This window comes from Rana temporaria, chromosome 7 (genome assembly GCF_905171775.1).
Source record: "Rana temporaria chromosome 7, aRanTem1.1, whole genome shotgun sequence".
Taxonomy (NCBI): domain Eukaryota; kingdom Metazoa; phylum Chordata; class Amphibia; order Anura; family Ranidae; genus Rana; species Rana temporaria.
The window spans coordinates 181,814,116-181,827,564 of record NC_053495.1 but is presented as its reverse complement, the minus strand read 5'-3'; the positions used below and the strand labels follow the sequence as shown (position 1 = coordinate 181,827,564).

Genomic DNA, 13,449 nt, shown 5'->3' with positions numbered 1-13,449 from the left:
CATACTTCGTGGCCTATAACTTTCCTATAGCCTAAATATACAAATGATTTGGGTTATTTTCACCATAGACATGTACTAGAATACAGTTTGGCAGTATGCGTGGGAATGACATCATTGCAGCTCTGACCAATCACAGCACTGGAGCCTGCAAACCCAGAAGAAACTCCAGGGAAACGTCAGCGGTGTACGGGCGCCACTGAGAGGGCTTTGTTCCAAGGCATTTCATAATCAGCTAGTATGTGAGGCATACTAGGCAGACACTGCTCAGATGAGCATATTTCTGCAGTGGTTACAGCCAGGTGTTTCAAATCAGCTGCAGACACCAAATCTGTACAAATCAATGACAGGCTGACACTGTAGTAGCTGTTCACATATAAGCACAAGTGGAGTGATTACCTTTGGTTAGGGCCAGATATGCACAAACTGTTTGTGCATGGGGTGCATATCAATCTCTAACAGTAGGTAATCATTCCATGCACAATATTATATGGATGGGGTCAGCCTGTCATTGATTTTGTACAGGCACATCTTGTTGCACCCACCACAGCAATAGGCTGATGCTGGCAGTGTAAGGCCCTAATTGGCTGTGTTGTGTGTATCTGCAGGGCTCTAATGCCAGTATTATACAGCCCTAGAAAGCCATATAGTTTTCTGTCCCTACTCTACAGCATGCCTGCCACCACGCAGCCTCTTGAAATCTTCAAGTGCTGTACTGGTTCTTTCTGAAAAAAAGGTGCTCATCCTTTGTAAAGAACATTAAAGATTTTCAAGAAGGTTCTGTGCAATGCCAACCAGGTGGTACAGCAAAGATTCTGCTAGAGCAGGTACAGTCAATTATATGACCCTCAGAGGCTGTTGGGGCAGGCAGCAACAGCCCAACCAAATTAAGAGCACATCAGCACAAGGCTGTACAGCGGCTTTGCTGCACCCAATCCCATACCCAGGATTTGATCCAGCACATCCAGGTAGGTGTGCACTGCTTCAGAAAGCAGAAGCCGATCAGCAGGTGCTGGCTAATGGAGCCCTGTGTAAACCAGGCAGAGCTTCATTCTGACTGCAGTAGGGAACCAGTCTGTGAAGCTGCAAGGCTTCTTTAGGTCCTGATATTTTGAGCACAGATTACATGCTACTGAAAACACTTTTGACCACTTCACATAAAGATTACAAAGACTGGTATTCCATAGCTAGAATAAACTGGATGTTTAATCTTAATTTGCCTTTCCTATGTTTTTTTATTAAACCTTTTCGGTATTTATGACAGACCAATTTGACATTACGGTCTGTGCTTCTCTATGCAATGCAGGGAGATCATGGCTTGCAGGCAACACCCTGCCTCCATACTGTTTAAGAGCATGATGCAAGCAGTGGACTGGCTCTTGGGAGTAGTTCAGCATTTACACCCCCCTAACTTAGGGCACTACTCCCCAGTGCAAAGAAGATTCTCCATGGCCTCCATTGTCACACAGATCAGGTCTCCCCAGCACCAGTCAATACCGTTTTGGGGTCCCGCCACCCTGTTGCTCCTCAGTACCCCCAGGCAGGAGCACCACCCCCTCTGCCGTTCCTACACGTACTGCACTTGTGGGAGATGGGGCTGCTGAGGAAGGTCTGGGCTATGCCTCACTGGAGGTGTAGAGGAGGCAATAGGCCGCAGCAGAGAAATGTCCAGGATAGTTGCGACACTTCAGTTGGGGGGGAGGCTCCCAGCACACTCAGAGGGAATCAGAATTATTCCTGCACCATCCTAAGTGTTGCCCCTGGGGAAAGTGCACCAGCTGCCACAGTACACCCCCCCCCCCCCAATTGAAAGCGTAAGTGACAACATTTTGGCAAGCCTCATCATTCACTGCTAGTAATATGGAGTCATAGCAAAGCTTCCAAAGAGGGCACATTGTTGGTGACGGCTTAGCTTTGACTGAAGTTGACAATTTGCAGTGTTGCGATGTGCAGTTTTAAAGGTGAAGGAGATGAAAGGGCATTGCGCAGGATTGGTCCCAGGTTTTTGCATGAAGAGTGGCATCATATCCCATTACCCAAAACTTCCAAACTTGGAGAATTCCAACACCATATTATGCAAAAAAATTGTTCCTTCACAATACTAGTTTCCAGAATTTTGTCCAATCCATGTATAATCTCCAAATACTGCAAGTTAGTTCCTTTGAATAAATTAATTCTCAGGCAATCTATTGCCCATATCCTACAGACAATCAACTTACCTAAAATGCACAGTACAAAAGTTAAATTTGTACAAATAAATGACACAAGTTGGCATAAAAACGATATAAAAAAAAATAAAAAAACACCCCACACCAAATCCGTATTAAAATGAAATTTATTGTGGTTAGTCACCAGTGTATAAAAATCAATATCTTTTTAAAGACAAGAAATGAACATTACGGCAAATAGCACAAAGCGGAGAGGTAGATGTTAAACAGGTCTGACAATAGATTGTACATGGATTGGGGGGAAACTTGGCACGTCCCGGGGGTGAAGTCTTGTACAGGGTCAAACCAAGCCACTCCTGACAAAATGCGATCCAGCTAAAGTTAATCTGTAGAGGGGGCAGGGAAAGAAAGTTACAGCATGTCTGCATTGATGAAAAGGTACAATAAAAAAATTCTGGTCATATTTTTTTTTAAAAGGAGCACAAGGCATTGCCATTAAGCATATACAATCATGCCAACACCATCTTTCTGGCTGTGTCTCACTTCACTGACCCTGGATATGTATCAGGTACCAACTGCTGCAGATGGGACCTCCCTGAGCCAAGTAGTGATGGGCACACCTGTGCAGTGTGGAGCAGATTGCGCCCAACAGAGGATCTTGAGGCATCTATTCAATTTTAGGCTACTTTCACACGGAGGCGCTTTGCAGGCACTAGAACGCTAAAAACAGTGGCTGAAAAGCACCCAGAAAGCCCCTCATCACTCCAATGTGAAAGCCCTGGAGTGGTGCGCTGGCAGGACGGTGTAAAAATAAAAATAAAGTCCTGCTAGCCACTTCTTTGAGGTGATGTAGGAGCAGTGTATACACCGATCCTAAAGCGCCCTTGCCCATTGAAAGCAATGGGCAGAGCCGCAGCAGCACTTTGCGGGCGTTTAACCTTTTCAGCCACAAGCGGGTGTTAAAAGCATCCCACTAGCGGCCGAATAGCCCTGCAAAAACAATAAAATGCTGCTAAAAATAGCACTGCTTTACTGCCGACGCACTCCCCACCTCAGCGTGAAAGTAGCCTTAGAACTAACTCAATCCCCTTGTGTCCCTAATCCAGAGAATGTTTGTTTAAAAAAAAAAACAGAAACAGGATTTACTAAAGCAGTTTCTTGGCATCAAATTCTGGGTACAATGGGTTACTGCACTTCAGACAATTCTATTGCTTTACCAAGTAAGATTAGGAAAAGCACCACCTAGGTAGACAATGGGGATCGATTTACTAAAAGACAGAATAGCCTAAAGCTGGACACACACTATACAACTTGTTATATTTCCTTTAGATTTACCTTCAACTATGTAGTGCAAGGACCTGCCTGGTTGCATACACATTGAAAGGTTTTAAATTTGACCTCATATTATATGGTTTTGGTAAATCTAAAGGAAAAAGCTAAAGACTTTACAGTGTGCATCTAGCTGAAGGCTGGCCATATATTGTGAGAATTCAGTGGGCTGGTTGTACACAAAGTTGATGGATCATATTGGTACATTCAGCCTGCCCATTAATAGTTTGCATCTCGGCCGGTTCAGATTGGAACAGTTCCATGTCCAGTCTAAGTGCAGTTGCACTCATTTTTCTTAGCAAGCGTGGTGAAGCTTGACTTTGCAAAGAATACCCCAATCGGGTGAAAAAAAATAAAATCCCTGCACATGATCAGATAATGGAAAAATCAGCAGAGATTTACCACATTCACTTCGCTCTGGGAAAACCCAAGTGCAACTACACAAATTGGGATTGATTTAGTAAAGGTAAATAGACTGCAAAGGGTTTCTGCACCAGATGCAAGTGTTAAAGGGTTTGTAAAGAATTTTAAGCGGGGGTTTACCCTTAAAAAAAAAATATTATTTTTTTCTAACATGCCATCCAGCATAGTAGCGCAAGCTACAGTATGCCTTCATTTTATTTTTTTGCGCCGTACTCACAGTTTTATCCCGTAGTTAAGTTTAAGACTCCCCGCGGGGAGTAGGCGTTGCTATGCAGAGGGGGAACATGATTGACGGCCGGCTATGGCGCGTCACGCTTCCCGAAAATAGCCGAAATAGGACTTGGCTCTTCGCGGCCCCTGCGCAGTCAGCTCCTAGTCTGTGCGCAGGCGCCGTGAAGAGCCGAGTCCTACTCCGGCTATTTTCGGGAAGCGTGACGCGCCATAGCCGGCTGTCAATCATGTTCCCCTCTGCATAGCAACGCCTACTCCCCACGGGGAGTCTGAAACTTAACTATGGGATTAAACTGAGTGCGGCGCAAAAAAATAAAAATAAGGCATACTGTAGCTCACGCTAGTATGCTGGATTTCATGGTAGAAACTTGTTTTTTTAGGGTGAACCACCGCTTTAAATAACAAACATGTCATACTTACCTCCACTGTGCAGCTTGTGCCCGAACCTGGTCTTCTGGGGGCCCTCAGCAGCCGTCTCTGGTCCTCCCTGCAAGAACTCCACACATTCATTCATGCATGCTCCCTCGCATTGTGTGGAGTCCTTGCAGGCGAGCTCATGTGATACAGCGAACGGCCATAGCCGCGCACTGCATCACTCAGCCCCACCCCTTGTTATTGGATGCGACTGACAGTAGCGCCAGCCAATGGCTGCGTCGCTTTCAAACCGTCCACTCTAGCCAATCAACGGCCAGGCTGAGCAGAGAAGGAGATGTCGGGGCAGGACTTTTGAGGAGTCAGCCGAGTATAACGGGGGGCCGGTATAGTCGGAGGTTTTTTCACCTGAATGCATAGAATGCATTATGGTGGGGAAAAAAAATAAAAAATACTTACCTTTACAACCCCTTTAATGATAATTCTCAGCACCAAGCACAAACGTATTACATGCCATTTGACTGTGCAGCTAATGCACTTCTACATATAAACATATACACAGTATAAACTATGCACTCACCATAGAGCGAAAATACAATTTACAGGAAAGAGCAAACTTTCGGGGGTCGGAAAGGATTTGTGCTTGAGGAAATTCCAGTTAGTAAGGGATCGTGTTGTGCATTTTGCATACAGAACTGCTTCAGGTCAGCGGCTGCCTGAGAGACCTGCAAGAAGGAAACAAGATACATGCTTTTACTTTGTTATAGACATAATACAGGGAAACAATAGAGATCCCCAAACCAATAGAATCATTCATCTCCTAAAGATTACAATCTAATATACACTCTGTAGTCAGACACATTCGAATAACTGTTTTGGGTGAAGTCATTTGGGAGGAATTAATTTAAGTCCTGGTGCATGGAGGTTTAAAGGACAAGTTCACCTTAACAAATAAAATTACCTTTTGTCCAAAAGAAAAAAAAAATTATTATGCATTTACTTTTTTTGAGCCTGGAAAGCATTGCACTACAGGCCAGGAGACTTGCATGGCATCAGCAGAATGAAAGTATAATCACACATTGTATGATCAGGCAATGTCACACCGACAAGAAGAATCAATGAACTACCGCTATGATTGAGCGCTATGCTCAACAGCACCGTGGAAGTTCATTGAGAACTACAAGCCGACAGCTGCAAAGGATGTCTGAATTTTAGTTCACTCACAGAACAGTATGAATGATGCGGCCGAATAGGCAGAGCAACATAAGTCAGCTGGCACAGGGAACTCCTCCCCATACTGCTGTCACACAAAAGAGCTCAGATCAGCAAACAGAAAAAAAAAAAAAAAAAAGAAAAGTGCAACATAATCCCAAGGCTGAACTTATCCTTTTTAAAATGTAACACTTTTAGTAACACTTTTTAAAGATTTTATACTGGAGGGTAGGTTAAGGCTGCCTTCACATTGGGCAGCAGAGGTGCGGTGACAGTATAGCCGCGCTATTTTTAGCACCAATATACCGTCGTATTTACCGCAATATTAGGGCGCTAGCGGTGAGGTTTTAACCCCACTAGCGGCCGAAAAAGGGTTAATACCGCCCGCAATGCGCCTCTGCAGAGGCGTATTACTGCGGTTCCCATTGATTTCAATGGGAAGGCGCGGTATAGGAGCGGTAAACACCCCGCTCCTATACCGCTCCAAAGATGCGGCTAGCGGGACTTTTGGAGCAGTCCTGCTACCGCATCGCTTCAGTGTGAAAGCTTTCGGGCTATCACATTGAAGCCTGCAGGGTTACGATTTATTCATGTGGTATAGCAGCGCTCTTTAGCGCTGTACCACATGAATAACGCCTCAATGTGAAAGGGGCAAAAATAAATAAGTGCACTTTAATTTAAAGCGGAGGCCCCCCCCCCCCCCCCAAAAAAAAAAACAACCCACTTCACTTGCTTTCAAAGCAGAGCTCCAACCTACAGTAATACAGACCCATCTACTGTACTACTGAGCTTGCTTGCACAGATTTCACCGAGCATTTTGCAGTAGGTCATGATCTATCCCCCCCCCCGCCTAATTTCCTGGCTAAGGGATGTCGATCATCCAGCCCAACTGTCCCTGGGCCTCTTCTCCGCTGGATTTCAGATCTTTCAACCAATGGAAGCTCAGCATCACATTTAGATGGTACATAGGGCTGTCTGCATGCAAATACAGCCTGACTAGAAGAGCATTTCTCAACTCCATATCTCAAGGCACCCCAACAGGTCATTAGGAAGATTTTGATAGGAGATCCACCACCATATGTCACGAGGCTTACCGAAAAGATTGAACCCAGATAAGAATATACCCACTAGGTCAATCAAGCTTGTTAAAGATCAGTGTACCATGGAAAAGATGTCACAGGCGGCTTGGATACCAGAAGTCTCGATGGAACCGCAGGCTTATAGGTCCACAAGACCCAGACAGGAAATCCAGCAAGAATAGATATCGGGGACACAGCGATAGAACTCCAAATCTATAAGCTGCAGTCCCCGTCAAGGCCTATAAGCCTGAGGTTCCATCGAGACTTCCTGGTCTCCAAGCCGCCTGTGACCTCTTTTCCATGGATTCTCCTTTTTCAGGTCCTCAGCCAGCCACACGCTACACTGTATCCAAACAGAATTTCTACCATTTTGTCCCCACAAATAAAGCTTTCTTTTGGTGGTATTTGATCACTTTGTTTTTGCAAAAAAAGTAAAGTTTTCTGCTTCACTGATGGGCATCAATAAGGCAGCACCAATGAGGTGGCACCGTTATACAGCACTGATGGGCACTCATAGGAGTTACTGCTGGCCACCAGTTGGCAGCTGCCTGGTGGTCTAGGGTGGCAGACCTGGTGGTCATCCCAGGGGGGGGGGGGGGCTGCGCTGATAATCAGCACAGACCCCCCCCTCCCCGTCGGGAGAGTAGCCGATCGGCTCTCCTCATGTCTGTCAGACGCAAGTATAGAAAAGCCGATCAACGGCTCTTCCCATTTAGTATCACTTTAAGCCAACCATACAATCTGATAGCACACCATACATTCAACCATAACTTTATGACCACCAACAGGTAAAGAAAACATTGATCATCTTTTTACAATGGCATCTGAAAGTTGGAGGATATATTATGCAGCAAGGAAACATGATGTCCCATAAAGTTGTTGTAAACCCTTACAATACACTTTACTACAGATAAGCCTAGAATAAGACTTGCGTGTAGCTAGTCCGGATATCTCCTAATCCTGCACGGTATAGGACAGGGATATGCAATTAGCGGACCTCCAGCTGTTGCCAAACTACAAGTCCCATGAGGCATAGCGAGACTGACAGCATCAAGCATGACACCCAGAGGCAGAGGCATGATGGGACTTGTAGTTTGGCAACAGCTGGAGGTCCGCTAATTGCTTATCCCTGGTATAGGAGATACCCCCCCTGTATCTGCCAAACAATCATCGGCACATGCACACTGGAGTAACGGCCATTTCATGCCGTTACCGGTGGCTCCTGCCAGTCAGTGTTAGACCCCGCCATACCCAGAAGCAAGATCACCAGCCAGAGCAGTGAACGAGGACCACTGCGGGGGCTTCAATGTAAGGCAATTCAAAATGAGCTAGTATGCTAATGTCTTGCAGGTTTTTTTTCAAATTAGTGTAGTTACAACCACTTTAAAGCAGAGTTCCACCTAAAAATGGAACTTCCGCTTAACCCACTCCTCGCCCCCTTACATGCCACATTTGGCATGCCATTTTTTTTTGGGGGGGGGGGTGGGGGCTTCAGGAGAAGGGGACTTCCTGTCCCACTTCCTCCTTCCGCCGAGGGGCTGGAAAGGCGATTAGCTTAATCGCCTTTTCACAGCCCCTCCCTGTAGGCGAGCGCCTGTCCAATCGGACGGCGCCGCTCGCGCATGCGCAGTGGGTGCCGGGCTGTGAAGCCGAAAGCTGTCACTGCCGGGTGCCCACACTGAGAATGAAGACACCGGCCGGCGAGGGGGGGCAAGGAGCGGAGCCCCAGAGCAGGTAAGTGGCTGTTTATTAAAAGCCAGCAGCTACACTTTTTGTAGCTGCTGACTTTTAATAAACGTAACAAATGGGTGGAAAACCCCTTTAAAGAGGAGGTCTGGGGGGAAAAAAAATAAAAAATTAAAAGCCAGTAGCTACACATACTGCAGCTGCTGGCTTTTAATAAATGGACACTTAACTGTCCTGCTGTCCCTTGATGTCGGCAGTAGGGTTCCCGGCATGAAGCCAAAAGGCTACACTGCTGCCGCCATTGCGGGTAAGGGAATCCAGTGGTGTAGCCTTTCGGCTTCACGCCGGGAACCCTACTGTGCAAGGCCCTGCTCCTCTCTCCTATTAGCCCAGCGGCCAGGGGAGGAGGGAGCCCTGCGGTGACGTCATGTCCGGACTCCCGGAAGTGGGAAAGGATACCTGTCAAAGACATGTATCCTGCAACCCCCCCCCCCCCCCCGAAAAGGTGACAATTGTGGCACCAGAGGGGGGGATCCGATGAGCGGAAGTTCAACTTTAGGGTGGAGCTCCGCTTTAAGTTGATGTGAAAAAAAAAAAAAAAGGGAAGGAGTTTGTTGTGTGTGGCACCAGGATGCAGTATGGGAAGGAGGTCAGCCGGGGGAAGCAGTGTGATGATTCTGCTGGTAAACCTTGGATCCTGCCATTCATGCGGATGTTACTTTGACACATACCAAGTGCACTCCATCGTGGAATGGTCATTCTCTGATGGCTGTGGCCTCTTTCTTCAGAATACCGCGCCTTCCCAAACTGCAAAAAATGGCTTGCGGAACACAACAAGTTTGAGGTGTTGACTTGGCCTCCTAATTCTCCAGATCTCAATCCAATTGAGCATTGGTGGGATGTGCTGGAAATAAAAGCCTGATCCATGAGGCCTCACCTCACAACATACAGGACTTCTGGGTCCCGATACTGACCGCTTGGTGCCAGATACCTTCAGAGGTCTGGCAGGGTCCATGCCTCAATGGGTCAGGGCTATTGAACGGAGGGAGGGGGCTACGGAACAGGAGGTCATAAAAAGGCATGGCTGATCGATGTGTATGGAGGATTCCCTATAGAGGACAAACAATTCACTTTTTCCACAATCCAAATCCCCCCCAAAGGGCAATCTAAGCTCCTCCCTGTTGCCATGGTGAGGATGACTCCAGGGAGACCCCTGACCAAGGAGGACGACACACAGTGGTCAGACATGGTATTGCACCATCAGTGGTCTCTCCCTGCCGCCCCCAATGGGGTGAGAAAGATGGCGGTTCAGGGCCCAGCAGGACAACGTTTAGATTGGTAGGAGAGGATGTGAATGAAGCGGAACACACCAATAAAGGCATGGGGGTCCCCCTATAACTGAGGGGTGTAGTCATTTTAAGGACCAATCACCCACAAGCGTCAGTACACCCCAAAGCGATAGGAGTACACCGGCGTCCGTGTATTACATCCCGTGTCCTCACCCCACACACAGGACGAGACCGCCGCCCCTCCCCCACACACCGGACAGGGAAGTTGGGGGGGATCCCGGCACCGAGGCGCGCCCCCGGCTCTTCCTCCTCACCTTCACCCTGTTGATGCTGGCCTCCAGCCGCAGCTGCGACACCATCTTCCTCATAGCCGACACGTTCGCGGTCCCCGACATGCTGTCTCGCAAAACTTTTCTTTTTACCTCCTGCTAACTTTTCAGCCGACTTCTCTGGAAAGGGTGACTGCGCATGCGCTTTATGAGGGCGGAGGGGGGTGCGCGCGGCCGGTCTGAGAGGGCGGGGGGCGCGCACCGGAGGTAGGGGGCGCGCGCGGGGCAGGAAGGGCGGGGTTGTTGTTGTGTCGCCTTTTTCTGAGAGACTTTTCTTTTAGGTATCCTGGGTAACAGAACATGGAGGGCTAAAGTGCAGCAAAGCTGAGACCTCCTCTCCTCCTCCTTCTCCTCCATACAAATATAATAAAATGCTTTCCCTACATTCTATTGTAATGAAAGAGAACCTGTCACCTGTGTGCTGCCCCTCTCAGTCTTTCTACCATGGAGGAACCCTGGAAGTAGTTTTCAGGTCTCAGAGAACCACTTGCTGACAAGGCCTTTACTGACGCTTTTTGTTTGCGAGTAAAATTCTGTATTTTTTGCTAGAAAGTGACTTATAACCCCCCGATAGCAGTGGCGGTTCGTCCATAGAGGGCGCTGGAGCGCCGCCCCCTCTGGCTCTTACCGCCACTGAGTCTAATAACATAGATTCATGCATTGCACGAATCTATGTTATTATCGCCGCTGCCGCTGTTCTATTCAGATGGTCGGCGCTCATGTCCGGCCATCTGAATAACGGCAGCTGGTTGGCTGTACGGAAGTGCCTATCAGAGCCAACGGCTCTGATAGGCTTTTCTGTGTACAGCCCTCGGGTCCTGGAAGCTTATACAAGGAACGCACTAGGGATGCGCTCCTTGGATAAGACTGACAGGCGTCTCAGCCAATCAGGTTGGCCGATTCTGGCTACCGGTAACCTGATTGGCTGAGACGCCTGTCAGTCATCGAGGGAGGTAGAAGACATCGAGGGACGTGGATGGCTGACTCCAGTAAAGGTAAGTGCCGGGGGGGGCACTTTTTCAGGGCACATCGGCGACATCAATGGGCACAGTGGCGACAATAGGCACAGTGGGGACAATGGGCACAGTGGGGACAATTAAAGGGCACAGTGGTAACAATTAAAGGGCACAGCGGTGACAATTAAAGGGCACGGTGGTGACAATTGATGGCACAGTGGCTGCGTTTGATGGCATGGCACAGTGGTGACAATTGATAGCACAGTGGCTGCGTTTGATGGCATGGCACAGTGGCTGCGTTTAATGGCATGGCACAGTGGCTACGTTTGATGGCATGGCACAGTGGTGACAATTGATGGCACAGTGGCTGCATTTGATGGGCACAGTGAGGCTGCAATTTTTTTTTTCGTTTGCGCCCCCCCCCCCCAAATTTTTAAGCACCAGCCGCCACTGCCCAATAGTGTGCATATATATGTTTTTAGCAGAGACCACTAGGGAATAAAATGGTGGTCGTTCTATCAGTTAAAAAAAAAAAAAACGCTGAGTACTCTGATGTAAAGGGGGAATGTTACAGTCTCTGGCGTAAAGGCAGACTCCGATGTAAGGGGCAATGCTGTGGACTCTTGTGTAACGGGAAACTCTGAGGACACTGATGTAAGAGGGAATGCTGTGGACTCTGATGTAAGGGGGAATTCTGAGGACCCTGATGTAAGGAGAAATGCTGCGGACTCTGGTGTAAAGGGGAATTCTGAGGACTCTGGTGTAAGGAAAGGAGAAATACTGTGGACTCTGGTGTAAAGGAGGATTCTGAGGACCCTGATGTAAGGAGAAATACTGCGGACTCTGGTGTAAAGGAGGATTCTGAGGACCCTGATGTAAGGAGAAATACTGCGGACTCTGGTGTAAAGGAGGATTCTGAGGATCCTGATGTAAGGAGAAATGCTGTGGACTCTGGTGTAAAGGAGGATTCTGAGGATCCTGATGTAAGGAGAAATGCTGTGGACTCTGGTGTAAAGGAGGATTCTGAGGATCCTGATGTAAGGAGAAATGCTGTGGACTCTGGTGTAAAGGAGGATTCTGAGGATCCTGATGTAAGGAGAAATGCCGCGGACTCTGGTGTAAAGGAGAATTCTGAGGACACTGATGTAAGAGGGAATGCTGTGGACTCTGATGTATGGGGGAATTCTGAGGACCCTGATGTAAGGAGAAATGCTGCGGACTCTGATGTAAGGGGGAATTCTGAGGACTCTGATGTAAGGAGAAATACTGCGGACTCTGGTGTAAAGGAGGATTCAGAGGACCCTGATGTCTTTTTTTGATCTCCCTCACACCCTCTATAGTTTTCCTTCACAAGTGGAGTGTTTCTTTACAAGGATGAAATGGCGCACACTGAGCCGACAGGCCCGGGATGGGGTTACACACCTGTCAGTGTCTGAATAGGAAATGGTATCAAATTCCCACTGCTGTCCATTCATTTTTCAGGATAATGAGCGGCTTTGTCTTTTCCGTTGTCTTCTCTTCCTGGAACAAAGTCCGATCTTCTGTTTGTAATCATAGGAAAGACTTTTCCCCAAAATATAGAACTCTGCTAGAAGACACTGACATTTGTAAACATCAAAGTGATGTGTACACATTGGAGATACACGCTGTGTACTATAGACAACAAAGGGATGAATACGCAGTGTGACAAGCCCGGGTTCACATATGTGCGATGCGGGAACCAACGCGATTCCAGCGCCGCTTTTCGCATCTCTCCCGCAGGCAGTTTACACTGCCCTCTGAACCGCTGCGGGTGTCAATACAATGTTAACTATTTCAGATCCGCGCTATAGCCAAAAGACAGCTACAGCGCGGACCTAATTTGCCAGGAGGGCGTCCATGGATGTCCTCCCGTTCTCGAGCGGCCTGCAGGGCGCGTGTGGCGCGTTCTGTGATCAGCGAGTCAATGAGACTCGACTGATCACAGATCGATCCCGACCCATTACCATGTGATCAGCTATCAGCCAATGACAGCTGATCATGTGATGTAAACAGAGCCGGAAATCTGCTGGTAGCGTGAGAAGAAAAAAAATTGTCAATCACCGGCAGCTGTCAGAGGGACATCGGTCCCGATGAAGGAGAGCAGCCGTCTGCTTATCTGTGCCACCTGCCAGTGCATAACAGTGCTGCCTACCAGTGCCCACCAGCCAGGGCCGCCATCAGGGGGGTACAGGCAGTACACCTGTAAGGGACCCGGAGGTCCCCAGGGGCCCGGATGGCAACCTCCCCTTTTTTTATTTATTTTCTTATAAAAAAAAAAAATTATATATTTTTTTATTTTATTTATATATATATATATATTTTTTTATTTATTTTTTATTAAAGGACCCAGAGGTTTA

The 13,449-nt window shown here is 47.7% G+C and overlaps 1 protein-coding gene across 1 annotated transcript; it reads right to left on the bottom strand.

Moving 5' to 3' along the window:
* Window positions 1-2,465: 2,465 nt before the first annotated feature.
* On the bottom strand, window positions 2,466-10,275 carry GNG5 (G protein subunit gamma 5). The gene is made up of 3 exons (XM_040360584.1): window positions 10,101-10,275; window positions 5,101-5,245; window positions 2,466-2,551 (listed from the first exon to the last, which is right to left on the bottom strand). Exons 1-2 carry the CDS (start codon window positions 10,179-10,181, stop codon window positions 5,120-5,122), a joined length of 207 nt encoding a protein of 68 aa, XP_040216518.1. The 5' UTR covers window positions 10,182-10,275; the 3' UTR covers window positions 2,466-2,551; window positions 5,101-5,119.
* Between the last annotated feature and the right edge of the window lie 3,174 nt (window positions 10,276-13,449).